The following is a 26,983-nucleotide window of genomic DNA, read 5'->3' on the forward strand; positions in this document are numbered from 1 at the left end:
GCCAGAAATGCTACAAAGGAGGGCTGCAAAAATTGTGCTATGTTCATTTTTGTAACTGTGTGGCTTTCTCACTTACAGGGGATGTCAACATCCTGTTGTGGATGGAAGCCTAAAAATTCCTCTCCAGCTCCCTTCCCAGGCCTTGATCTCACTACTCTGCAAGATGCAAAGAAGAAGTGAGGCAAAGACAAAGAGAAATCACTCAAACCGCAAAGACAGTGGTTGTTTCTAATATTTATTTTTCTGGTTATAAAAGTAATACATAAAGAGCACTGAACAGGGAAAGGTTTTGAGTCCTGCAGGCTCTAGACAAGTCACTCCTCAGAAATTCCATTTCGTCATCTGGGAAGCAGGATAAGGCGCCCTGCCTTGCCCACTCCACAGAGGCAGCATAGATCAAATGAGATAACACAGGGAAGTACCTGATAAAGTAAAAAGTGCTGACAAATGGAAGGGGTTAGCATCACCATCCTTGGCTGAGGTAGCACCAAGACCTGGGTTTCTGTCCCATCCCTAGGCCTCTAATGCACACACAGAAAAGGGGCCACTTGCAGTCTTGGTTTGATGGAGTGGGGGAGGGGCTGCACAAATCTGCTTTAAGCCTGGACAGATGGGGCCTCACTGGGGCCCTTCCAGAACCGGGCATCGGCTGTGGCCAGCTGGGTGAGAACCCTCTCCAATTCAGGCCCATCCTCTGGGAAGCGCTCGGAGAAGGATCGGATGAGGCCAGCAGCTGAGGCCTCATACTCAAGAAGCTGCACTTCTGAGCCTGGTGAGGAGACGGAGAGAAAACAGCAGTGGGGAAAGGTCTTAACAGGGAAGCAGAATCATCGCCACCATCATCAGAACGGTGGTTCTTCCTGAGCTCTTACCATCTGCCAAAAATAGTGCCCAGTGCTTTAGGTTTATTATCTAATTTCATCCTCACAATAACCCTATAAGGAAGGAAATATTAGAGGGGGAATATTTAATGAATTGCTTCATTCATTCATTCATTCATTCATTCACTTAATAAAAGATTTACACCAGGTGCCATACTAGGTGAACCAGACACAGTCCTTGGCCTCCAGGAGCTTACAATCCAGCAATTGCTTCATCTCTGTCCACTGTAGCACCTTGGGCAAGTTTTTCAACCTCTAAGCCTGTTTCTTCATTTGTAAAGTGGGGGTGAGCACAGTACCTCTTCTCTCAAGAAACTGTAGTGATTAAATACAATAATACACCTAGCAAGTGCTCAGTAAGTGCTAGCTAGCTAGCACCAGCAATATTACCTCTGAGCCTACTCACTCATCTGTTAAATGGGAATGCTGTGAGGGTCCCCTGAATACTCCGGGGAAGCATTTCCCTCTAACGCACTTCTGCTGTTCTACCCACCCACAACATGGTGCTTTGCTTTATGGCATCATGGGGTGTACAGAGCAAAGAGCACAGGCTCTGGGTTCAGAAGACCCAAATTCAAATTCTTGTTCTGCCACTCACTAGTTGTGTGACCTCAGGCAAATACACAACCCCCCTGTCTCAGTTTCCAGCTGAAAAATGGGGATCATGACTTCCTCGTTGGGTGGTTGGGAGTTAACCACGGAAAGTTTTTACCTAGTGCCTGGCACATGAAAGTCCTCAGAAGTTAGCCATCAACATCACTACCAACTCCACCTTTGAAAATCCAACCTGTCCTTTAGGCTTCATTTAATCACTACTTCCTCCTCAGAACCTTCCCTTACTCCCTCAAAGGTGGATGTGATCTCTCCTCTGCCTGTCCAAACCACTGTGTGTCTCTTGAGCATGCATGAAGGCTTTCCTAATGGGCTGTGAACTACTCGAGGTGAGGGTATGGGTCCAGTTCACCTCTTGATCCCCAGTGGCCCACACAGGGTTGGATAATCAAAGTGATGATGGTTTTGTCCATGTAACGAGCACTTACTGCATGCCCAGCATGAGTCGTTCATTCACGCATTTGACAGGCACTGAGCAGCTCCTGTGTGCTGGGCCTCTGCGAGGTGCAGGGGAGGAGCTGCTCCTGCTGTCCCAGAGATGAGGCAGACAGGAAAATGGCAGTGATGGGTGCATGAAGAAAATCAGGTTGAGCAATGGAACAGAGGGACCGAAGGGACTACTTTAGATTGTGGGGTCAGGGACAGCCTCTCCCAGAAGATGCCATTTAACAGAGACCTGAGTGACAAGATGAGCCAGCAGACAAAGGTCTGGGGGAGGACCACGCCAAGCAGAGGGAACAGCGAGTGCAATGGCTACAAGAGTGGAGTGTGCACAGAGGGTTGGAGAGACAGAAAGGTCCGTGTGCACGGAGGGCAGGGCCGGGGAGGATGGCTGCTGAGGCTAGCAAAGGCCCGGGCCAAATCCCTGGAGCCTCTGGAGTGCAGAGTCACGAGTTTAGGATAAGCCTCTTAAATGCTTTTTCCTCACCAGTAGGAGGTAATGACTGAATTTAACCCTTACAACTGCCCAGGACCGTAGTAGTGAGGAGGAAACACTTTGAATTTGACTCTTGGCTCGTCCGGTATAAAGCTGTTAAGCCTTGAGTCTTACAGCTCTGTGTCTCAATTGCCTTAACTGTAAAATGGGGATAATAAAAATAACTACATCTTAGGATTATTGTGGGGATTTAAAGCACTGATCCGTGGAAAGCATTTCGAACTTGAAGGAAGTACTTAATGCAGGTTCACTACAGTGTCAGGACACATCAACACTGGCTTTATGAAAACACCCACGGACAGAACAGTCAAGTGACTAGGACAAGGTCACAGAGCAGTTCCGAAGCTCATGCTCTAACCACTGATTGGGACCACCTCTTCTTAGGTGCCTCAAGAACCAAATATCCAGAGACACAAGTCAAGGGATGAGGGAAAGTGAATGCAGCAGGTGCTGGGACCCCCAAGGGCTTTCTTTTTTTTAAGAGAGAGAATGGAAGATAGTGAGACAGACTCCCACTTGTACCCCGACTGGCAACCTGTATCTGGGGCATATGCTGGAATCAACGGAGCTATTTTTAGTGCCTGAGGCTGACGCTCAGACCAACTGAGCTATCCTCAGTGCCCAGGGCTGACACTAGAACCAACTGAGCCACTGGCTGTGGGAGGGGAAGAGAGAAGGGAGAGAAGAAGAAGGAGAGAAGCAGATGGTCACTTCTTTTTTTTTTTTTTTTTTACAGAGACAGAGAGTCAGAGAGAGGGATAGTTAGGGACAGACAGACAGACGGGAACGGAAAGAGATGAGAAGCATCAATCATTAGTTTTTCGCTGTGACACCTTAGTTGTTCATTGATTGCTTTCTCATATTGCTTTGACCATGGGGTTACAGCAGACCAAGTAACCCCTTGCTCGAGCCAGCGACCTTGGGTCCAAGCTGGTGAGCCTTGCTCAAACCAGATGAGCTCGCGCTCAAGCTGGCGACCTCGGGGTCTCGAACCTGAGTCTTCCGCATCCCAGTCCGACGCCCTATCCACTGTGCCACCACCTGGTCAAGCCAGATGGTCGCTTCTCATGCGCCCTGACTGGGAATTGAACCCGGGACATCCAAACACCAGGCCGATGCTCAATCCACTGAACCAACTGGCGAGGGCCACCAAGCGTTTTTAATACAAAAGGTCCAAGTGCAATGAAGACAGGGTCAGGGTTTGTGAGGATGGAATCATCACTTGAGGAAGGAGAGGGACCACAGGGCTATTGATCTCTGTCTTGGTTCTGCCAAGTCACATTGTCCCCTGGGTTCCACTTAGCCCACTGATCCCAACTCACTGCCTGACCTGACCTCACTTCAGGGCGAGGTCTGAGTCTGCAGTACCATGCCTGGCCCTCTGGGCCTGTCTGTTCCACCAGTCCCTGCTCTGCCGGGCTTTCTTAAATCTTCTGTTCCCATCTTACAACCAGCATGGCCATGTGCAGTGGTAGTGATGGTGGTGGTGATGAGTTTGCCATGGGGGACTGTGGCAGGGAGAGAGGTAGGAGCCACCCTCCTTTGCGCTGCATTGCCCCCGCCAAAGGGGGCTCAGGAGTCTGTTACCTTCGAGGCGAGTGTTGGGCTGAACAATGAGCTTCCGAGATTCCTTGCGGAGCAGCACGGTGTCCCTGAGGGTGAGGAAGCACTCGGGGGGTGCGTCAGTGACCGCTGCGTACCCTTCATACAGGGCTCGGCCTCCAGCCACATCCCCCGTGGACTTTAGCACCTGTGGAAAGGCAGAAGGAGTCAGTGCCTAGATGGGCGCCCACCCTGCATCCACAGGGCTCTACCGGGGCCACAGCCGATAGCGCCTAGCCCTGGACCATATCTACTCTTAGTGTTGCCGTGCTGAATAGGAGAGAAATGCAGATCAAATCTTAGCACATAGTAAGTGCCCATTAAAATATCTAGTATATATGTTACAAAGAATAAGACACTCATACAACCACCACCTAGCTTAAGAGTTAGTCCAATTGCCCTTCCTTGACCACACCCTGCAGCCTCCCAGCTGAGGAAACAGCCCTCAATTCTGTGTTTTTATTTTTCCCTCGTTCTCCCCTCAACTGTATATCACATAAATTTTGCCATGTTCTGTGATTCGCTTTTTCTGCTCGAGTATGTTTGAGATTCACCAGTGTTCATGCACACAGCTCCACCTCACACTGCTGCACGGTAGCCCCCTTATAAACACAGCTGAACCCGTTCTAGTGTTGATGGGTAACCTGTGCTTTCTGCCCCTCAGTGCTGCTGGGACAGCCTTGTGTGAACTGTCTGGGGACACTTGGTGCTCTAAAGGTTGGTGATGGCACAACCTTTCAGGCAATGCCCAGGCTGTTCTCCAAAGTCCCCTTAAGTCATAGTCGGGGAAGCAATGGTGGCAGTCACTGCCCCGCACACCAGGTTGCTGTGGGCAGTTTTGTGTTTTTTTTTTTTAAGTGAGAGGAGGGGAGATAGTGAGACAGACTCCCACATGCTCCTCAACTGGGACCCAACCAGCAACCTGGCACTTGGTAAGTAACTCCCAGTTTATAGACTTGCTGAATGAATGAATGAATGAATGGAAGAAAGAAAGAATGGATGACTTCACAGATCAATCAAGAGGCTACGAGGCAGTGTGAGAGGGTGGGGAAACAGGGTAAGGCCAGAGGAGCCTCTAAGGCAAGAGGCCTCCCTTACCTGCAGCCTCCGTAGGAAGCGCTCCAGGGCAGGCTTGCCCACCGACCGGATCTTGCTGCGGTCAAGGCGGACCCGGGCATCTGGGCGTCCATCAGAGCCTGTGGTAGGCGTGACGGTAACGAGTCCCTCGCCAGCCTCCAGCAAGACCCTCAGAATCACGAACCGGGCCTGCATGTGGGCCTGCAGGAGCCAGGAAGAGCGGAGTCATTTGCAGCCCTGACGTAAGATATACTAAGTATTTGGTCTGAGGCCTGATGTATATAGTATGTGCTTATTAATGATCAATTACTCTTACTGTTGTAGTCTCTTCTTTTCTAACTATTCCTCTTCCCTCAAAGGCCCCTCCCTCCCTGCTCAGAGGGAGGACAGGGAGGCCACTTCTAGGCAGGGCCTGTGCACCCCTTGCCACCTGCATGCCCTCTGCTCCTCCCAGCTCTGCCCTCATGCCAGCAGTTATCTCCAAGCACCTTCTCCACCACCATCTTGTTTGCATTCAACAGAGGGACAAAGAGGGCATCATTATCCCTAGTTTACAGGCGACAAAACAGTGGCCCGGAAGTAAAGGGACTTGCTCAAGATCACACAGCTCCCTCAGACCCACATTTCCCGACTCTCAAATGTTCCTTTGATGACATAATATTGCTTCCTTAAAGCATGCTTATCTGACTTTATAAAACATTTCTATTGCTCTCCCTATTTCCAAAGTACGTATCATAACCGGGCCGTCTAGCCTGATGGCTCTGGAGGTAGACTGCTTGGATTTGAGTCCTGGTTCTGCTATTCATCAGCAAGTTACTTAACTCTTTGTGCCTCAATTTCCTCATCTCTAAAATGAGAGTAAGAACAGTAGCTATTTCCTGGGGTTGATACTGGGAACAAATGAGTTCATTCATGTAAGGTGCTTAGAACGGTGCATGGCACAGAGTAAGTCCCATGCAAGCCATCTATTAGGAGTCGTAATAAACTCATCTCACTTGCTTTGCCCTCAAAGGTGGGCAGGGAGATTATTACTCCCATTTCACGGACGGAGACATTAAAGCTCCCAGTGGTGATATGACTTGTCCTTATACGCAGTGGAGTCTGAGATTAAACCCAGCTCATGTGCCTCATAGTTTGTCCCATCCCTGCAGCCAGTGTCGTGATCCTGGCCCCTGCTTCAGGCTCCCCCACTCCTAAGGGCTCCTCCTGGGCCCCACCTGTCTCCAGTTGGAGGCCTCAGGGGTGTAGAACTCCAGAGCGAGAAGCCCAGCCCGAACCATGTTGAGCCAGTTCACATAGATCACATCTTCTGCATCAGCCCCCTCGAAGCCAAAGATCCTAGGGGAGGGAGAGAGTGGTGGCAGGGGGGATCTGCGGCTGCCTATGGTGCCCATCCTACACCCCCTCTGTCCAAAGAAGAGGCCCGCCCCATGCTTGCTGCTCGTACTCCAGCACTTGGGGGTGGAGGCAGAGGTAGAGACCCACGCTCTCCGCCCGGCACTCTTCGTAGCTGGAGGCGATGGTGCTGAACTTGCTGTCCCAGGTCTCCCCGCTCCGGTACCAGCTCTGGATCTGGGAGGGGAGGCCCAGGAAGCGGGTTTAGGAGCGGCTGCCACCCCACCTGTGTCCCCCTTTCTAGCACCCTGGGGCTCCGCCAAGGGTACCCTCACCTGTTCCCCTGTCTCTGGGTTGATCACTGTCTTCTGGTCAAAGTTGAAGGCTCCTTTCTCATCCTGCAGGAGAAGGGTCGTTGACACAGGGTGGGTGAGGAAAAGGTGCCCATGCCCATTGGGGAGCTGTGAATGGAGAGCAGGAGCAGCAGGTCCGTCGACATACTGCCACCGCCAAACCTCAGGCCAGTGACACTGGCTGCCCACTCAGAGCTCCCAGGAGGTAGAAGAAGCAGGGCCACTGCCCCATTGCAGAGAGTGACACTGAAGGCCAGAGAGGAGAGGGACTGGCCCAAAGTCACATGAAGACCGAGAGCCAGTATCTAGAGACCCCAGCCAGATGTCGCAATGGGAGGGCCAGAGAGCGTAGCTGCTCCTCCTTCCGACCCCCGGGCCCATCTCCCCATGCTGGCAAAGGCCCCAGCACATGCTTCTCCACTGATATCAAGTGTCACCCTCGCTGTCCTGTCCATGTGCTGAGCATCTTCCATGTATCATCCATTTAATCCTCACAACCACCCTCCGAGGAAGGTTCCATTGTTACCCCACTTCACAGGGGAGAAACTGAGGCCCGGAGGCTAAGAAGGAGAGTCAGAGCACACAACCCCCATGCACACTGTTTCTCAATAAGAACACACATCTGCCAAGGGCCTCCTGTGTGCCAGGCAATCCTAGGGCTTTGCTGTGATCCTCACAATTCATATAGTAAGGGTCAGGAATCCCATTTTACAGATGGGTCAACTGAGGCTCAGTGAGTGGAACTGACGTATCTAAGGCTACGGAGTGGCTACACTTGTCCTTACTTCCCTGCAACTTCAAGGCCTGGACTTCTAGTCAGAGTGGACACCTGGTGGCTATCCTCACCGGCTCCTGTCTGAATCCTCCTGACTTCCAGGCCCATATCCCAGGACACAGCTCCATCCTTCCTTCCCATTCAGTGGGGCAGCCCCACCCACAGGGAGCAAGCCCAACCCAGAGCCCACACTCTTGAATGAGTCATCTCATCTTATCTCCGCAGCTCTGGGCTGGGCGTTCATAATGGGCTCCTCAGCTTGCGAGAAAGCCTGTCTTTGTCATACTCCTTGAGGGGGTGTCGTGGGGGCTCCCACCACTCTGGCCAGCAGACAGGAAGGGGCTGCTCTGGGGAGAGGCAGCTCCTTACGACACCTGAAAAGGTACCAGCTCCAGGAAGTGCAGCACAGACAGTGCTGCAGCCTCAGTACCAGGAGCACCAGAGACTGTCCCCGCCAGCCTCTCTGTCCCCAAGGCTGCTTGAGTCACACTCTCAGGGCCTCTTCCTTGGCACGAGCCCAGCAATTCCTCCTGTGTTGGAGACTCTGGGGAACCTCAGCTGGACTGACCTGCAGGCCCCATTCAATCCTTGGAGCTTCTGGGACATTTTGGGGGGAGGACTTCACTGCAAAGGGGCCGTATTCACCACCTGAGCCAAAGGCCCTGAATCAAAGACTAGCGCAGCTTCACCCCTGGGAGGGCCGATCCGGGGGGCGGGAGTTGGAGGCCTGGGCTCCAGGCTGCACTGGCCACGTCCTCACCTGCACGAAGAGCTTGCCGCTGCCGTGGCCGAGCAGCTCGTGCAGACCCACCTGCACGTCAAAGGAGGGCCCCTTCCAGCGGATGTACAGGTCCTGCCAAGACAACCAGAGACCCACACTGTCCACTGTTCCACACAGTCACACGAACAACCGGACACCCACACTGTCCACTGTCCCACACGGTCACACAGACAACCGGAGACCCACACTGTCCACTGTTCCACACAGTCACACGAACAACCGGACACCCGCACTGTCCACTGTCCCACACGGTCACACGGACAACCGGAGACCCACACTGTCCACTGTTCCACACAGTCACACGAACAACCGGACACCCGCACTGTCCACTGTCCCACACGGTCACATAGACAACCGGAGACCCACACTGTCCACTGTTCCACACAGTCACACGAACAACCGGACACCCGCACTGTCCACTGTCCCACACGGTCACATAGACAACCGGAGACCCACACTGTCCACTGTTCCACACAGTCACACGAACAACCGGACACCCGCACTGTCCACTGTTCCACACAGTCACATACACAACCAGAGACCCACACTGTCCACTGTTCCACACAGTCACACAGACAACCAGACACCCACACTGTCCACTGTTCCACACGGTCACATAGACAACCGGAGACCCACACTGTCCACTGTTCCACACGGTCACACGAACAACCGGACACCCGCACTGTCCACTGTCCCACACGGTCACATAGACAACCGGAGACCCACACTGTCCACTGTTCCACACAGTCACACAGACAACCAGACACCCACACTGTCCACTGTTCCACACGGTCACATAGACAACCGGAGACCCACACTGTCCACTGTTCCACACAGTCACACGAACAACCGGACACCCGCACTGTCCACTGTCCCACACGGTCACATAGACAACCAGAGACCGACACTGTCCACTGTTCCACACGGTCACACGGACAACCGGACACCCGCACTGTCCACTGTCCCACGCAGTCACATAGACAACTGGAGACCCACACTGTTCACTGTTCCACACGGTCACACGAACAACTGGACACCTGCACTGTCCACTGTCCCACACGGTCACACAGACAACCGGAGACCCACACTGTCCACTGTTCCACACGGTCACACAGACAACCGGAGACCCACACTGTCCACTGTTCCACACGGTCACACGAACAACCAGACACCCGCACTGTCCACTGTCCCACACGGTCACACAGACAACCGGAGACCCACACTGTCCACTGTTCCACACGGTCACTCGGACAACCGGAGACCCACACTGTCCACTGTTCCACACGGTCACACGAACAACTGGACACCCGCACTGTCCACTGTCCCACACGGTCACATGAACAACCAACACCTGCACTATCCACTGTCCCACACGGTCACACAGACAACCGGAGACCCACACTGTCCACTGTTCCACACGGTCACACGGACAACCGGAGACCCACACTGTCCACTGTCCCACACGGTCACACGGACAACCGGACACCCGCACTGTCCACTGTCCCACGCAGTCACATAGACAACTGGAGACCCACACTGTTCACTGTTCCACACGGTCACATGAACAACCGGACACCTGCACTGTCCACTGTCCCACACGGTCACACAGACAACCGGAGACCCACACTGTCCACTGTTCCACACGGTTACACAGACAACCGGAGACCCACACTGTCCACTGTTCCACACGGTCACACGAACAACCAGACACCCGCACTGTCCACTGTCCCACACGGTCACACAGACAACCGGAGACCCACACTGTCCACTGTTCCACACGGTCACACGAACAACTGGACACCCGCACTGTCCACTGTCCCACACGGTCACATGAACAACCAACACCTGCACTATCCACTGTCCCACACAGTCACACAGACAACCGGAGACCCACACTGTCCACTGTTCCACACGGTCACACAGACAACTGGAGACCCACACTGTCCACTGTTCCACACGGTCACACGGAAAACCGGAGACCCACACTGTCCACTGTCCCACACGGTCACTCAGACAACTGGAGACCCACACTGTCCACTGTCCCACACAGTCACACAGACAACCGGAGACCCACACTGTCCACTGTCCCACACGGTCACTCAGACAACCAGAGACCCACACTGTCCACTGTCCCACACGGTCACTCAGACAACCAGAGACCCACACTGTCCACTGTCCCACATGGTCACACGGACAACTGGAGACCCACACTGTCCACTGTCCCACACGGTCACTCAGACAACCAGAGACCCACACTGTCCACTGTCCCACACGGTCACTCAGACAACCGGAGACCCACACGGTCACTCAGTCAACCAGAGACCCACACTGTCCACTGTCCCACACGGTCACTCAGACAACCGGAGACCCACACGGTCACTCAGTCAACCAGAGACCCACACTGTCCACTGTCCCACATAGTCACACAGACAACCGGAGACCCACACTGTCCACTGTCCCACACGGTCACACAGACAACTGGAGACCCACACTGTCCACTGTCCCACACGGTCACACAGACAACCAGAGACCCACACTGTCCACTGTCCCACACGGTCACACAGACAACCGGAGACCCACACTGTCCACTGTCCCACACGGTCACTCAGACAACCGGAGACCCACACTGTCCACTGTCCCACACGGTCACTCAGACAACCAGAGACCCACACTGTTCACTGTCCCACACAGTCACTCAGACAACTGGAGACCCACACTGTCCACTGTCCCACACGGTCCCACAGCCGGCCAGGCTGAGTGCCCATCACAATACACGTTTAGTAAAGGCCTACGACACCTCAGGCCCCATAGTGGGCACTGTCCATCCCGGCGACAGCCCGGGAGGAAGGAACTGTCCCCCCCCCTTTTTTTGCCTCCCCTGTGACAGGTGAAGAAACAGGCTCTGAAGTTACAGGTCACACAGCCAAGAAGCTGCAGCGCCAGGACCAGCGGGGCCCCTTCCCCAGCCCTGAACCAGGCTGCCTGCCTTTCTGGGTCGGCTGAGGTCCGGCCAGGCCCAGCCCCGCGGCTCGGGCTGCTGGTGCCCACCTTGTCTTCCTCCTCCAGGAAGGTGAGCTTCTCCCGCTGCGTGGTGTAGGCCACGGCCAGCACGTTCCCCAGTGACACGTTCTTAAAGCCTTCTGTCTGCCTCAGGTCATCATCTGGAGAGGGCAGGGAGGGGACCAGGGACAAGGGGTAAAGGTCAAGAATCAGAGACAAGGAGTCTGGACAAGGGCAACAGGCAGGGACGGTGAGTTGAGCAGGGCCATTTATGGCCAGGTGAAGTGTGTGGAAGGTGGGGGCGACTCCGAATGGGGGCTCGTGGGGGCGTAGGGCACTGTCATGGCTCCAGTGGCCAGTGGCTGGGCCTGAGGAGGCTCACAGTTGGGGATGTTGATGCCGGCAGGAATGCCGGAGCCGGCGAAGGTGAGAACATCCAAGGAGGTGAAGTCTGGGGTCAGGAACTTGTCCTTCTCGAAGGCTGGAGGCCAGGGCAGCTCCTTCAGCAGCTGCTCGGCACTTGCCACCAGCCGCTCAAACTTGGCGCTCATGGCCTTGTTCACCATGGCCACGAAGCCTGCAGGGGGTAGAGGGGGCTGTGGGTGGCAGGCTGTGGGGGGGCTCTGACACCCTCCAGTCCATGTGCACATGTGCATGCCGCTGTGTGCAGCGACTGTGTGCTGGCCACTGCGGAGAGTAGTGACGCAGGCTGGGCCTGCCCTCATGGAGGTCACTGCCTGAGGTGGCTGCGATCGGAGAGAAGGGCTTTGCTGGATCATTTCTAAGCTGCTCTTGAAGGAGTTTACAGGGAGCATGTAGGGGGTGTTGGAGAGTGGGGGGGCTTCCCAGGGGAAGAGCAAAGAAAGATGCTCTTCTCTCGGGGAGAGCTGCATGTGGCTTATGTGGCCCTCGCGGGAAATGTGTTCTGGGGGGTGCGGTGTGGGAAACACTGCTTGGGCCAGGAGTTCTAGCCGCACTAACGCTAACAGGAGCGGCCTCAGCCCTTCTGCTCAGCAGCCTCTCTCACCCACTGTGAACCGTGGCGGCCTCCGGAGGGGAGTAACACAGAAGGTAATAAAGGAGGAATTTCATATTCTGTGCTACAGACCTCTGTTTTGTTCCAATCACTTGCAACACATGGATTTTTAAGTTACATAGACACACACATGTCTAAGTTTCTAAACATGTACAGTGCTATATAAAAACAAAAGACAAAAAGTGTACTCTAAATTTTAACCTTGGGGTCAGTGCAATTACAGTTGACTTTTTTTCTGTAGTTTCAGAGTTTTTGACCATGACCGTGGATTCCCTTTCTAATAACCACAGAGACTTATACAAAAGGCAGGGGGAGCTCTGAGTTCCAGACTGCTGAGGAAGCCTTGGGCTCTCAGCCCTGAGGGCAGCCCTGGCAAATCAGGACCTGGGCAGGGAAGCTGGGGCTGTGCACACCTGTCTGCTCCTCAGGCCCCTGGCCACCTTGTTCCCGGGCCTGGATCTGTGGGCTCAGGTCCATGCTGGGGCTTTCCTTCCTCCACCCAGGTTCACCCCTCTGGCTTCTGGCAGTTGGATGCTTCAGACTACATCCAGGAGCTCGGCAGACACAAACCTAAATCCTCAGGCTGGATGCCCCGCCTTGCCCAGGCGGGTCCTGTGGGGGGCATGGGCATGGGGGCCAAGGCGGCCTGAGACCTGCCCTGGGACGACAGCAGCCAAGACAAGGTCACCGCTACACTCCCGATTACCCAGCACTCTTCTGTGCCTGGCATTGTGCTGAGCAGTATACACATCGCATCTCACCTCCCCCGACACTGAGAAGGGCACAGTGACTGGAGCTCAGAGGTGTTAATTAGCCCAAGGACACATAGCAGGTGAGCAGCAAAGCCAGGATTGGAACCAATACAGCCTGTGTCCAGACCAGACACTAGAGGCAGCACCAATGTGGCTCAGAGCCAAGGAACCTGGCTTCGGCCCCTCCACCTACCGTGCCTCAGTTCCTACATCTGTAAAGTGAGGACAGAAATCCTCATAGGATAACAGTGTCTGAATGAACTAATATAGGTAAGTGGCCAGTACACAGTACATCATCAACGCTGGTAATTGTTATTACTACTATTTCTTTTTTTTTAGGTGAGAGGAGGGGAGATAGTGAGGCAGACTCCCACATGCACCCTGACCAGGATCCACCCAGCAACCCCATCTGGGGCTGATGCTCGAGTACCAAGCTATTTTTAGTGTCTGAGGCTGATGCACTTGGACCAACTGAGCTATCCTCAGCACCCGGGGCCAATGCTTGAACCAACTGAACCACTGGCTGTGGGAGGGGAAAAGAGAGAGAAGGGGGAAAGGGAGGGGAAGAGAAGCAGACGGTCGCTTCTCCTGTGTGCTCTGACTTAGAATCCAGAGGGGCATATAGAAGGCCAACGCTCAATCCACTGAGCACCAGCCAGGGCTATTATTATTATTATTATTATTATTATTGCCAAGGGGAATGGGGAGACTTCTCCGAGGACACAGGGAAAGGACTACCAATCTAACCTCCCGCCTCCCAGAAGTTACCTTCAAACTCTCCACGGGAACCAAAGGGGTCTCGGTAGCTCTCGATGAACCCGATATAACTGGGAGAGAGAAGAGCAAAGATGGAGGAAGAGTGGGCAGGAAGGGTGGTGCGGGGTGAAGGCTGGGCCCCTCACCTCTCCACGATGGGGCCTTTGTCCTGGATCCAGAAGCGGGAGCCCCTCTTGTGGGCCTCGATGGAGCCCTGGGTGAAGCTTTCTATGTACTGGGCCAGCATCTGCTCCTCATGGCTATTGGCTGCATATGTCTGGGGTGAGCAGGGGTGGGTCAGACTCAGGCCCCCCATCCCCTTTGCTGCCCTGAGGGGTCTGGAGCCCACACACTCCACCCCCCAGCCAGCCCTACCTTGGCTTTCTCCAGGTGTTCCACCACCTTCTGGAGGATAGGTGCATAGTCCCCCCGGGTCACCTGAAAATGGCACCCCTGGAATTCGTAGCACTTCAGCTTGGAAGTCATTTCAGAGTCTAGAGCAGGCTCTGAGGGAAAAGGGGGATCATTCAGGGGAAAGGCAAGGGTAAGACCCTCCAGCCAGCTTCTCATTGTGACACTCTTGGTCTAAGCCAGGGGTCGGGAACCATTTTGGCTGAGAGCCATGAACACCACATATTTTAAAATGTAATTCCGTGAGAGCCATACAACGACCCGTGTACGTTATGCATTATCCAATAAAAATTTGTTATTGTCCCGAAGGACAGCTGTGATTGGCTCCAGCCACCCGCAACCATGAACATGAGCAGTAGGAAATGAATGGATTGTAATACGAGACTGTTTTTATAATTTTTTTTTAACATTATTCTTTTATTTTTAAAGATTTTATTTATTCAATTTTCAGAGAGGAGAGAAAGAGAGAGAGAGAGAGAGAGAGAGAGAGAGAGAAAGGGGAGGAGCAGGAAGCATCAACTCCCATATGTGCCTTGACCAGGCAAGCCCAGGGTATCGAACAGGCGACCTCAGTGTCCCAGGTCGACACTTTATCCCACTGTGCCACCACAGGTCAGGCAACATTATTTTTTTTTATTAAAGATTTGTCTGTGAGCCAGATGCAGCCATCAAAAGAGCCACATCTGGCTTGCAAGCCATAGGTTCCCGACCCCTGGTCTAAGCTCTTCCATGGCTGCCCATTGCCTACAGAAATTAGTAGAAACTTTCTTCAAAAATATACATATTATGTAATATGAAATGTTCCAAGTGCTTTATATGTAGCAACTCACGTAATCCTCACAGCATTTCTGGGAGAAGAGGGAAATTATCATCTCCATTTTACAGATGGGGACACTGAGGCACTGAGAGGCTAGTTAAGTTTTCTAAGGTCACCAGGCAGCAAGTGGCAGAGGATTCAAACCCAGTGTGGCAGACTGTATTTTTTTTTTGGCAGACTGTATTTTAAAAAGACAGCCATGCCTGACCAGGTGGTGGCGCAGTGGATAGAGCGTCGAACTGGGATGTGGAGGACCCAGGTTCAAGACCCCGAGGTCGCCAGCTTGACCGTGGGCTCATCTGGCTTGAGCAAAAAGCTCACCAGCTTGGACCCAAGGTTGCTGGCTAGAGCAAGGGGTTACTCGGTCTGCTGAAGGCCCGCGGTCAAGGCACAGATGAGAAAGCAATCAATGAACAACTAAGGTGTTGCAACGAAAAACTGATGATTGATGCTTCCCATCTCTCTCCGTTCCTGTCTGTCCTTATCTATCCCTCTCTCTGACTCTCTCTCTCTCCCTGTAAAAAAAAAAGAAAGAGAAATAAATAAATAAAAAGACAGCCATACAAAAGACCCTAAATGTAATGACAATTCAGGGAGACAAAGAGGGTAAATGGGAAGTAGATGTGCTAAAAGAAAGAAGATGGAGAGATTTAGGAAGGGCCACGAGCCAAGGAATGCAGCCTCTAGAAGGAACTGAAGTCTTATCTTAGACTTTGAACTTTCAGAACTGTAACAGAATAAATTTATGTTCTTTTATGCCAGTAGATTTATGATTTGTTGCAGAAGCAATGGGATACTGATACACTGGTGCATTTCCTGTTGCCTCTGACCAATAAAATGTACTTGTAGGCCATATATATATATATATATATAAAAAGATAGCTACAGCCCTGACTGGTTGGCTCAGTGGTAGAGCGTCAGCCTGGTGTGCAGGAGTCCTGGGTTCGATTCCCGGCCAGGGCACACAGGAGAAGCGCCCATCTGCTTCTCTACCCCTCCCCCTCTCCTTCCTCTCTGTCTCTCTCTTCCCCTCCCGCAGCCAAGGCTCCATTGGAGCAAAGTTGGCCCAGGCACTGAGGATGGCTCCATGGCCTCCGCCTCAGGCGCTAGAATGGCCAGGGTTGCGACAGAGCAACGCCCCAGATGGGCAGAGCATCGCCCCCTGGTGGGCATGCCGGGTGGATCCGGTCAGGCGCATGCGGGAGTCTGTCTGACTGCCTCCCTGTTTCCAACTTCAGAAAAAATAAATAAATAAATAAATAAAATAAAATAAATATAGCTACAGTATCTCCCATCTCCCAATGTGGCTTCTCCCATGAGGACATGAAGGCTGTATTCCCTCTATGAAGTGGAGAGACTTGTGACTGTAGTGGAGTCACTCGTGGAGCCCAGCCACTGTGAGCAATACGAAGAAGCCACATAAGATGTTTTCGTTGATAGGCCCAGCTGGGGTCCCAGCTGACAGACAGGTAGTATCTGCCACTGGACATGTGAGTAAGAAAGCTTGCAGATGATTCCAGCCCCAGCTGTTGAGTCACCCCCAGCCTCCAAGTCTTCCTAACTGAGGCCTCAGTCATTGCCAAGCAGAGGCAAGCTGTTCCTACCATGACCCATCCAAATTCCTGACCTACAGAGTCTGTGAGCATGAAGAAGTCATTTATATCACTAAATCTGGGGGATATTTGTGACACAGCAATAGATAACTGATACACTCAGGCAGCCCGACTCCAAAGCCACACACTTAACTACTATTGGTTACTATACTGCATCCTTTCAGCAGAGGCCCAGCTTATATTCCCGGGTGATATACTCCTACTCCATTGAACCCAATATCCTTTTCCCTCATCAAATCAAACTACTTGCTAATTCATAAACGTTTCCACCTCTCTGCTTTGGCTCATACTGTTCCCTCCATCAGGAGTGCAATTCCCCACCCACCTTCATTTATTCATATACTGAGTATCTGAGTATCTACCAAGTGCTGATCACTGGAGAAACAATGGTGAATGAAACACACAGTCCCTCCTGTCAAAGGGCTTGCAGTCAAGTAGAGAAACAGAAAAATAACTAAGACATTACTGGGTGTGTTGATCGGAAAGGAGAAGGACCCGGACTCAGTTTAGGGAAGATGGGGAAAGGTCCTGGAGAAGGTGATGTCCAAGCATGGCTTACAGGATGAGGACATGTCATCAGGGGAACATTTAGAGGAGAGGGAGGCCATTCCAGGCAGGAAGTGGGGAACAGACTGTACAAATGCCTGGAGAGATATGTAAGAACACGGGGTTTTCAGGGAATTGAAAGCCACTGAGCATGGCCAGGGACACAGAGTTGAAGTGGGAGATGGGGAGAAGGCTGTGAGGCTGAGAGCTGGGAAGTTGTAGGTGGGTAGTGACAGGAGGGCCACATTGCACAGGTCCTCATAGGGGTTTGGACATTTCTGTCCATATTGCATCCATTTTCCCCTCACCTAGACACAAACCCCAATTTTCCTTTAAGAACCCCCCACCACTACCACCTCCGGTTCAGGTGATGAGAAGAGCTGATCTCACTGCCTGGCTTCAAGGTAGGCTTGGGACCAGATCTGACCAATCAGAGACCTGGCCCTTGACCACAGGGATTGGTTCACAGATAAATATGGGATCCAAAACAGAGAAACTAGAGCCACTTCCTGACCTTATAAAGCCACTTCTCAGAGACAATAACCTGTCTTCTGCTGAGTTGGCCAGATTGGTGGCTATCAGGACCCGTGTGAAAGCAGCCTGCTATGGATGAGGTCAAAGACAGCCCAGCCAAGAGATGGAAAGAGGCATTTTCTGAGACTACTGTCTAAGCAGCTGGATACAGCTATACCTGAAGCCTTCCTACTCTGGGCTTCTAATTACCCAAGTTTATAAAGTCCCCTTTTGGTTTAGGCAGCTTTGGAATAAATTTCTTCAGTTGTAACCAAAGAGTTTTGAACAACAAAGCCCTCAGAGGTGGATTTGGGCTTTATTCTGAGGGAAGAGATACTTAGGAAGCGGACTTTAGTAAATTCACCCTCCCATGTATAGAAGACAGGAAGGAGCTCACCTGTGCCGAGCACGGAAGCCAGGCGCACCTCATAGCGGGCCTTCCCATCCTGGTCAACCTCCTTGAAGAGCCGTGTGTTGTAGGCACTGAGGTTCTGGAAAAGACCAGGGCAGGGGTTGGGAGGAGAGTAAGTCCAGAGAGGGTGGTGGGGGAGGGGGAGGGAGAGGGAAAGCTGGTCACACTAAGGAGAGAAGGTACAGAGCCTCCAGGGACCTGTGCAAGTCAGTGGGAAAGGGGAGAGCCAGGGCAGACTGACTCCACTGCTCTGTTCAGGAGTGCAATGAGCACTAACTTTTACTAAGCGCTGACTCGGCTGTGCCAGGCATCACATGACCTCAGCTAACCCAGGGCCACACAGGCAGTCCCCACTCCACAGACAAAGAAACAGTCACAGAGCCGCTGAGAGGCCGAGCTGGGAGGGGAGCCCCACATGCAGGCTCCCCAGCGGCTCTGATGCTCTGCCTCGACCTGACCTGTGACTGCCCCTTCAGTCGGGGGGTGGGGTGCAGGTGTCTGCCTTGGAGCCAGGATGATCCCCCAACTCTTCTCTACCCCAAGGACCCAAGCGGAGATCCAGGAGTAGGTGCCAGCAGCAAGGGGGCCCCATCAATCCACTGTCTCATGTTCCTCAAACCTGTGAGTCCAAAAAGTCTTGGGCCAGTTTGGCATCTTCCATGGTACAATCGCCAGAGAAATAGGTGGTGACACCCTGAGGGAAGGGGACAGAGGAAAGGAGAAGCCGCTGTGGTCAGGGGCTGCAGGACAGCTGGTAAGTCCCTTCTCAGCACACCCCTCCAGCCCCAGGCCTCCTGCACCTCCTCTTACCGCCCCAGCCTCTTCCCCTCCTTCTCTTTCCAGGAGAAAAAACTGTAACACAAACACACAGAGGAAGCAGAGGCCCATCTCCAGCCCCCTGCAGCTCCGCTCCAGCCTCTCACAGGCTGGCCCAGCCCGCAGGCTGGCCCTGCTGCCCACCCTACGCAGCTCCCAAGCGACCCCCAGAGGCAGGAAGTCGGGGGCCCCTTCCTTCCCTTCCCTCGGCAGCTCCCTCCAGCTCTTAGTGCCCTCTCCTTCCCTCCTCCTGCACACAGCATCCCAGGATGTCAGAAACATACCATCCAACCTGCTTCCCATTATACAGATGGCAAAGCCAAGGCCCGCTGCAGGGAGCAGCTTCACCTCGAATGGAAGGCAGAGCCCATCGCCTCCCCAACAGGCCCCTTCTCTCCATACTAGCCCAGGTGACCCCACAGGAAGCCCTCCACTCCCCTGTGTGGCTGGGAGCCTTACCTCCTTCCCCAGCCCGAGGTGTCGAAGCCTTGGCTCCAGAGAGAACATGCGATCCCCGCAGGTCTGCCAGAGGCCCCCGACTGCTTCTGGGTGCTGCTGGGCGGCCTTACTCCCCAGGATCACGCGCTCCAGCTTCTCCTGCAGGGAAAGGAGTCCATTGGCCCGCCACACTGCCCAAACCTGCCTCTGGAGCCTCCACATCGCCCCCCAGCTCTTCTCCCACAACCTAAGACCATACAGCGATCGGTGGGCCAGCTGCACTGGCATTGCCTGGAAAATGTCAAACCGTGGCCCCTAGCCCAGACCTTTCTGTCAGAAGCTGCATTTCCACAAGATCACCAGGCAGTGTGTGTGCACAGGAAGGGACAGAGGCCCTGGGGTAACTGCTGCCTTGGTCCCAGACAGGCCCAGGGAGGGATTCCCTGTGCCCAGGCTAATCTACCGTCCCAGTGATGACCGACAGGCTTCATTTTTGCAGCACCTAACAGTTTCCAGAGCACTTCCACATCCTCCCCGTGCCCGCACCTTGGGTCAGCACAGTCAGGAGGCTGTAGCACCCAGCAAAGCTGAGCGGCTGACCTGAGGCCACGCCATGTAGCAGCAACAGGGTCAAAGCTCCACTCAGGGTCCCACTCCCATCCCACTGGCTCTGAAACCCTGCCTTCCCCAGCCCTCCCTCAGCTCACCTTGGACAGGTTGGGAACAAACTTGGTGTCGCCGAAGGACTTGTAGTTGCCCATGTTGGAGTAGACCCCCGCAGCATAGACCAGGAATGCCTGGGGGGAGGAGGGCATCAGACACCTGGAGGCACAGCCTCCTGGCCCCAGGGAGGTTCCCTCCTGAGCTGCTAACACCCAGAGGAACCAGTATGGGTGAGCCTGGGAACCCTGGGGGCTGGACCCAGATCCTGGGAGGCCTCCATCTGGCCCCAACATACTTTCACAGTCCAAATTTCACACACCCACTGTCTTGCCAAACTGGTCCCAGCAGCACCCAAACACGTCCAAGAGCTCGTCCACCTTTGTTCTCACTATGCCCAGCACCCTCTCAGCCCCCTGCCTGGAGTCAGGAGCTCCCCTGCTGGAATCAGGAAGAAAGCAAAGCTGACAGATGAAGATCGTGTAGCAATGGTATCACTGAACCCCTGGATCTAGCCATGCCTGAAGCCTCCCCTAGCCTGGACTTTTATGTGAGCCAATAACTCTCTCTTTTAAAAAATAGATTTTACTTTATTTTATTTTATCTAGCAAGAGAGAGACAGATAGACAGACAGACAGGAAGGGAGACATGGGAAGCATCAACTTGTAATTGTGGCACTTTAGTAGTTCATTGATTGTTTCTCATTTGTACCTTGACTGGGGGGAGGGAGCTCTAGCCAAGCCAGTGACCCCTTGCTCAAGCCAGTGACCTTAGGCTTCAAACCAGAGATCTTTAGACTCAAGCCAATGACCATGGGATCATATTGATGATCCCACGCTCAAGCCAGTGACCTTGGGGTTTCGAACCTGGGACGTCAGCATCCTAGGTCAACATTCTATCCACTGTGCCACCACTGGTCAGGCTAGGTTTTATTTTTTTAGAGCAGTTCTAGTTTCACAGAAAAATTAAACAGCAGGTACAAAGATTTCCCAAGTATCCGCTCTTCCCATACGTGCAGTTGATAAACATTCTCCACTAGAACAGCACATTTGTTACAACTAATGAGCCTACACTGACACATTGCAATCACTCCAAGACCATAATTACGGTAGGGTTCACTCTTGGTGTTGTCCACTCTATGGGTTTGGACAGATGTACGATATATATACAGTATGTATGACAATTACATTACTCTGTCATATAGAGTAGTTTCACTGCCCTAAAAATCCTCTGTGCTTCTGCCCTGCTGGATAGCTTGGTTTGTTGCCAGTTCGATCCCAGGTCAGGGCACATACAGAAACAGATCCATGTTTCTGTCTTTCTCCTTCTCTCTCCCTTCCTCTCTCTCTGAAATAAATAACAATATTAAAAAAAAACTTTTTAAATCCTCTGTGCTTCCCTCTCCCTCCCCCGAATGCTTAGCCACCCCTGATCATTTTACTGTCCCCATAGTTATGTCTTTTCCATATAGTTGGAATCAGACACTATGTAGCTTTTTCAGATTGCTTCTTTCACTTACTAATATGAATTTAACTTGCTCATGTCTTTCATGACTTGATAGCTCCTTTCTTTGCAGCATCAAATAACATTCCATTGTCTGGATAGACCACAGTTGATTGATTCCGCTACTGAAGGACATGTTGGTTGTTTCCACATTTTGGCAATTATAAATATAGCTACTAAAATATCCGTGCACAGGTTTTTGTGTAGACTTAAGTTTCCACCTCCTTTCAAGTTTTCCCCTTGGTAAACACCAAGGAGCACGACTGGTGGGTTGTATGTTAAGAATATGTTTAGGGGCCCTGGCCGGTTGGCTCAGTGGTAGAGCGTCGGCCTGGCGTGCAGAAGTCCCGGGTTCAATTCCCGGCCAGGGCACACAGGAGAGGCGCTCATCTGCTCCTCCACCCCTCCCCCTCTCCTTCCTCTCTGTCTCTCTCTTCCCCTCCCGCAGCGAGGCTCCATTGGAGCGGGGATGGCCCGGGCGCTGGGGATGGCTCCTTGGCCTCTGCCCCAGGCGCTAGAGTGGCTCTGGTCACAACAGAGCGACGCCCTGGAGGGGCAGAGCATCGCCCCTGGTGGGCAGAGTGTCGCCCCCTGGTGGGCGTGCCGGGTGGATCCCGGTCAGGCGCATGCAGGAGTCTGTCTGACTGTCTCTCCCCATTTCCGGTTTCAGAAAAATACAAAAAAAAAAAAGAATATGTTTAGGCCCTGGCTGGTTGGCTCAGCGGTAGAGCATTGGCCCAGCATGTGAAGTCCCAGGTTCGATTCCTGGTCAGGGCACACAGGAGAAGCGCCTACCTACTTCTCCACCCTTCCCCCATTCCTTCCTCTCTGTTTCTCTCTTCCCTTCCTGCAGACAAGGCTCCATTGGAGCAAAGTTGGCCCAGGCACTGAGGATGGCTCCATGGCCTCCGCCTCAGCTGCTAGAATGGCTCTGGCCTCAACAGAGCAAGGCCCCAGATGGGCAGAGCATCACCCCCTAGAGGGCATGCCAGGTGGATCCTGGTGGGGCACATGCGGGAGTCTGTCTCTCTACCTCCCCGCTTCTACCTTCGGAAAAATAAAAATTAAAAAGAAAAATTTAAAAAGAATATATTTAATTTTGTAAGAAGCTGCCAACCTCTCTTTCACAGTGGCTATACCATTTTGCATTCCCATCAGAAGTAGGTTCTTCTGCCTCTTCATATAAACTTTAGTTTCAGTTTGTTGATACTAAAAAATAACTTGCTGAGATTTTTATTGGAATTGCTATAAATCAAGTAGGGAATAAATGACATCTTGAAAAGAATGAGCCTTCCTACCCAAGAACATGGAATATTTCTCCACTTATACTTCTTTGATATGTTTAATCAGTTTTATAGTTTTCCTCATATAGATCTTATACATATTTTGCACATATTTTGTTGAATTTATGACTAAGTATTCTCCTTTTTTGTATTGTAAATGGTATTTTTTTATTTCAAATTCTATTTTCATTGCTGGTATTAATAAGGCAACTGACTTTATGACCCAGAATGTGGTCTATTCTGGTGAATATCCCGTGTGAGCTTGAGAATGTGTACTCTGATGTTGAATCAAGTCTATAGAAATCTTTCATATTCAGTTCATTGATGGAGTTGTTGAGTTCAACTATGCCCATATTGATTTTTTTTCTTTTTTTAAGTTTTTTGAGAGAGATAGAAAGAAAGGGGAGAGAGAGGGAGGAGAGAGATGAGAAGCATCAACTCGTAGTTGCTTCACTTTAGTTGTTCATTGATTGCTTCTCATACATGCCTTGACTGGGTTGGCTCAAGCTGAGCCAGTGACGCTTTGCCCAAGTCAGTGACCTTGGGCTTCAAGCCAGTGACCTCTGGTTTAAAGCCAGGGACCTTGGGATCATGCCAATGATCCCGCGCTCAAGCCAGCAACCCTACACTCAAGCTAGCAACCCTGCACTCAAGCTGGCAACCTTGGGGTTTCAAATCAGGGACCTCAGCAATCTGGGCTGATGTTCTGTCCACTGTGCCACCACCAGTCAGGCTGCCCTCACTGATTTTCTCTCTGCTGCATCTATCTATTTCTAATAGAGGGGTGTTAAAATCTCTAACTATAATAGGAAATTCATCTATTTCTCCTTGCAGTCCTATCAGTTTTTGCCTCACGTATTTTGATGCTCTGTTGTTCAACACATACAACACATTGAAGACTATTAGTCTTTTAGAGAACTGATCCTTTTATTATTTTGTAATGCCCCACTTTATCCCTGATAACTTTCCAGGCTCTTAAGTTTGCTCTTTCCAAAATTAATATAACTACTCCCACTTTCTTTTGATTAGTGTTAGTATGGGATATATTTCTCCATCCCTCTTAATATACATGTGTTTTTATATTTAAAGGGTTTCTTGTAGAAAACATACAATTGGGTCTTATTTTTTGATCCACTCTGACAAATTCTTTTAGTTGGTATATTTAAACCATCAACATTCAAAGTGATTACTAGTATTGTTGGACTAATACCTACCATGTTTTTGTTTCTTACTTGCTGTTTGTTCTTTGTTCCTATTTTTGTCTTCTGTTCTTTCTCTACCTTTTGTGGTTTTTAACTGAGCCTTTTATGTGATTCCATTTTCTCTCCTTTCTTAGCATACCAGTTATATTTCCTTTCTGACTTTTTTTAGTGGTTGCTCTAGAGCTTGCAATATACATTTACAACTAACCCAAGTCCTCTTTCAAACAACACTATACTTACTGGCCTGTGGTGGCACAATGGGTAAAGCATTTGACCTGGAATGCTGAGGTCACTGGTTCGAAACCCTGCACTTGCCCGGTCAAGGCACGTACAACAAGCAATCAATGAAGAACTAAAGTGAAGCAACTATGTGTTGATACTTCTCATTTTCCTCCACCCTCTGTAAATCAAGAAATAAAATCTTAAAAACAAACAAACAAACCATAACACTATACTGTTTCATGGGTGGTGGGAGTACCATATATATAAAATCCTAATTCTTGACTGCCATCTGTCACTGCTGTCATTTATCTCGCTTATAAATAAGAATACATAAGCTTTACTTACATACAGATATAACTGAATACATTATTGTGATTATTTTGAACAGTTATCTCTTAGATCAATTAAAAATCAGAAAAATAAGTTTTTATTTTACCTTTTCACTTCTCTTAATGATCTAAGAAAAGTGTGGAAGTATGTAAAATAGAGTTGAAAACATTGCATACCCTGCCATCCTCAGTACTACCTCTGGGAAGGACATGGAGAATGTGATCTTTGCATTTTGTTTTATGCCTTTCTGCATTGTTGCAATATGTTAAGGATGCATTCATGTATACTTAGCCAAGAGGCCCACAAACAAACAAAAACTGAGGGACAGGAAAAATGTTCTGCCCAGGGACACAAAACATGGGAAAGGAAGACCTAGTCCAGACACAGACCTCCTGATCTCCACCCTGGACTCACTCTTTGGCCATCTCTGACTCTCCAGCTGATTCCTTTCCTCACAGCCCTTACTATGATCACAGCAGCCACCCTTTATCCTGCAGACGGGTCACCACACACTAAGAGGTTTAGACCACCCTATGCATATTTTGCAGATGAAAAGACTGAGGCTCCAGGAGGGAAGGTTCCAGTATCTGTAATTTTGGGTCTAATCCAAAGAGAAGGAACTTTGTACCCGTCCTTCCTGGTCCCTCACACCCACAAACCACTTAAGAAATGCAGGCTGGCCTGAAAGAGCTGACCTGATACTCCTCCTCGGTAAGGCCCTCGGCCAGGGCATGCTGGCACAGCTGGTCGGGATCCTGGGCACGGAAGAGGCGGCTGAGCAAGGCATAGATGTAGGGGGCCTCTGGGGAGGTCTGCAGCAGCACAGCCAAGCCACCATACCAGGCAGCACGTGACAGGTGGTGGGCATAGAGGCGCTCTGTGGGCGACAGCAGGCGGAAGGCCTCGCGGCAGTCCAGGCTAGACACGCCGATGTCATTGGGCAGGATGTACTGGGTGTCCGCCATGGGCCCTGCTGAGAACCATCACCACCACCATCATTTACCTCACATCAACTTCACACCTGGCTCTGCGTTCTCAGGATCTCCTTTAATCTTCCAAAAGCCCGCGAGGAAGGAAATGCCATTGTATCCATTAACCAGACATGCTAACTGAGGCCCAGAGGTTAGATGACTTGCCCAAGGAGATTACAAAATATACTGGTGGGCCATAGTTGGCCTGTGGTCCCTCAAATTTAAAGACTGACTCCAACTACTGCGGTCTTACAGATAGAGAAACTGAGGCCCAGAAAGGCCAGAAGCACTGCCTAATAACACAAGGGAAGGGTCAGAAGCAAAGACCTGCATCTCTAGCTCCCAGCCCTGGTCTATCTCTGGCTCCCTCCTCCTTCCAACCTCCTAGTCTCCTCTTCAAAATTCTCCGGTAGGTTCTTCAACTCCACTCATGACTGTGTTTCCAAGGACAAAGACCCAGGCTACCAGTTAGAAGACCCAGGTTCCAATCCTGACTGAGCCCCAGAGCCCTAAAATCAAGTCAACTGTTTCACTTCTCTGTACCTCAGTTTCCACCTCTGTAAAACAGGGGGGGGGGGGTAGCAACTCCAAACTCACCAGGTGGGTGAGCAAATTAAGTAAGGTCATATTGGAAGGTAGGTACCTACAGCAGTAAATTATTTTCCTTGTGCTCTCTTCGTCTCTCACTGCTCCCAAGATCCGTCCCACTCTCAATCGGCCCTGAATCCTCCTGCCCTCTCCCTGTGCTCGGCGAGGGGAGCTACAGAGCCACAGAAGTTCAGGGTTGGAAGAAAACTCACTTTACAGATAGGGAGGCTGAGGCTTAGCGAGACCAAGAAACTTATGAAGGTCTTACAGCCCGTGGGGACCCAGGGGTCTCCCAACCTCCGGTATTCTACACACGGCCCCTCCATACAGGTAATGTGTTTCCAGTATCCTCCTCCAGTACCGATGCTCCGCCCCAGAAGTGCTATCACCTGGGTTCTCAAAGGGGTTTTAATTCTTTGCTGCCAGGAGCATTCCTCAGCCTCGGGGCCGCTATGACTTTAGATGTGGTACTATATTGGGAGAAGAATGGGAATGATCTTGCACTAGGTCCCGATTAGCCCTGACCCCTGAGGATGACACATTGTGACCCGAAACCCAGACGCCGCGTCTCACCTGCAGCAGCTGCTCGATCGCAAACTCACTTCCTGCTTCCGGCTCCCCCATTCATTGGGGCTCCGCGAACTCCGCCCCCACTGGCCAATTGTTGGGCCTCGGGGCCCAGATGGGCTTTGGGTCCAGCCAATAGGAGCGCCGAGGTTAGTTCCGCCGGCTCGCTCGTTCCCCGCCTCCCGGCGCTACGG

General features: G+C 51.7%; 1 protein-coding gene across 2 annotated transcripts; it reads right to left on the bottom strand.

Moving 5' to 3' along the window:
* Positions 1-227: 227 nt before the first annotated feature.
* On the bottom strand, positions 228-26,983 carry DPP3 (dipeptidyl peptidase 3). 2 transcript variants are annotated; one of them, XM_066350209.1, is made up of 18 exons: positions 26,796-26,983; positions 25,359-25,636; positions 20,171-20,260; positions 19,485-19,622; positions 18,829-18,903; positions 18,195-18,288; positions 14,273-14,403; positions 14,044-14,174; positions 13,910-13,968; positions 11,736-11,930; positions 11,402-11,514; positions 8,333-8,425; positions 6,780-6,842; positions 6,557-6,681; positions 6,327-6,447; positions 5,131-5,310; positions 4,018-4,180; positions 228-769 (listed from the first exon to the last, which is right to left on the bottom strand). In XM_066350209.1, exons 2-18 carry the CDS (start codon positions 25,626-25,628, stop codon positions 597-599), a joined length of 2,214 nt encoding a protein of 737 aa, XP_066206306.1. In that variant the 5' UTR covers positions 25,629-25,636; positions 26,796-26,983; the 3' UTR covers positions 228-596. The 2 variants fall into 2 exon arrangements, with proteins under 2 accessions (XP_066206306.1, XP_066206340.1); XM_066350243.1 differs by having other exon boundaries at positions 25,359-25,633; positions 26,796-26,968.

The sequence above is a fragment of the Saccopteryx leptura genome, chromosome 1 (assembly GCF_036850995.1).
Source record: "Saccopteryx leptura isolate mSacLep1 chromosome 1, mSacLep1_pri_phased_curated, whole genome shotgun sequence".
Classification (NCBI taxonomy): domain Eukaryota; kingdom Metazoa; phylum Chordata; class Mammalia; order Chiroptera; family Emballonuridae; genus Saccopteryx; species Saccopteryx leptura.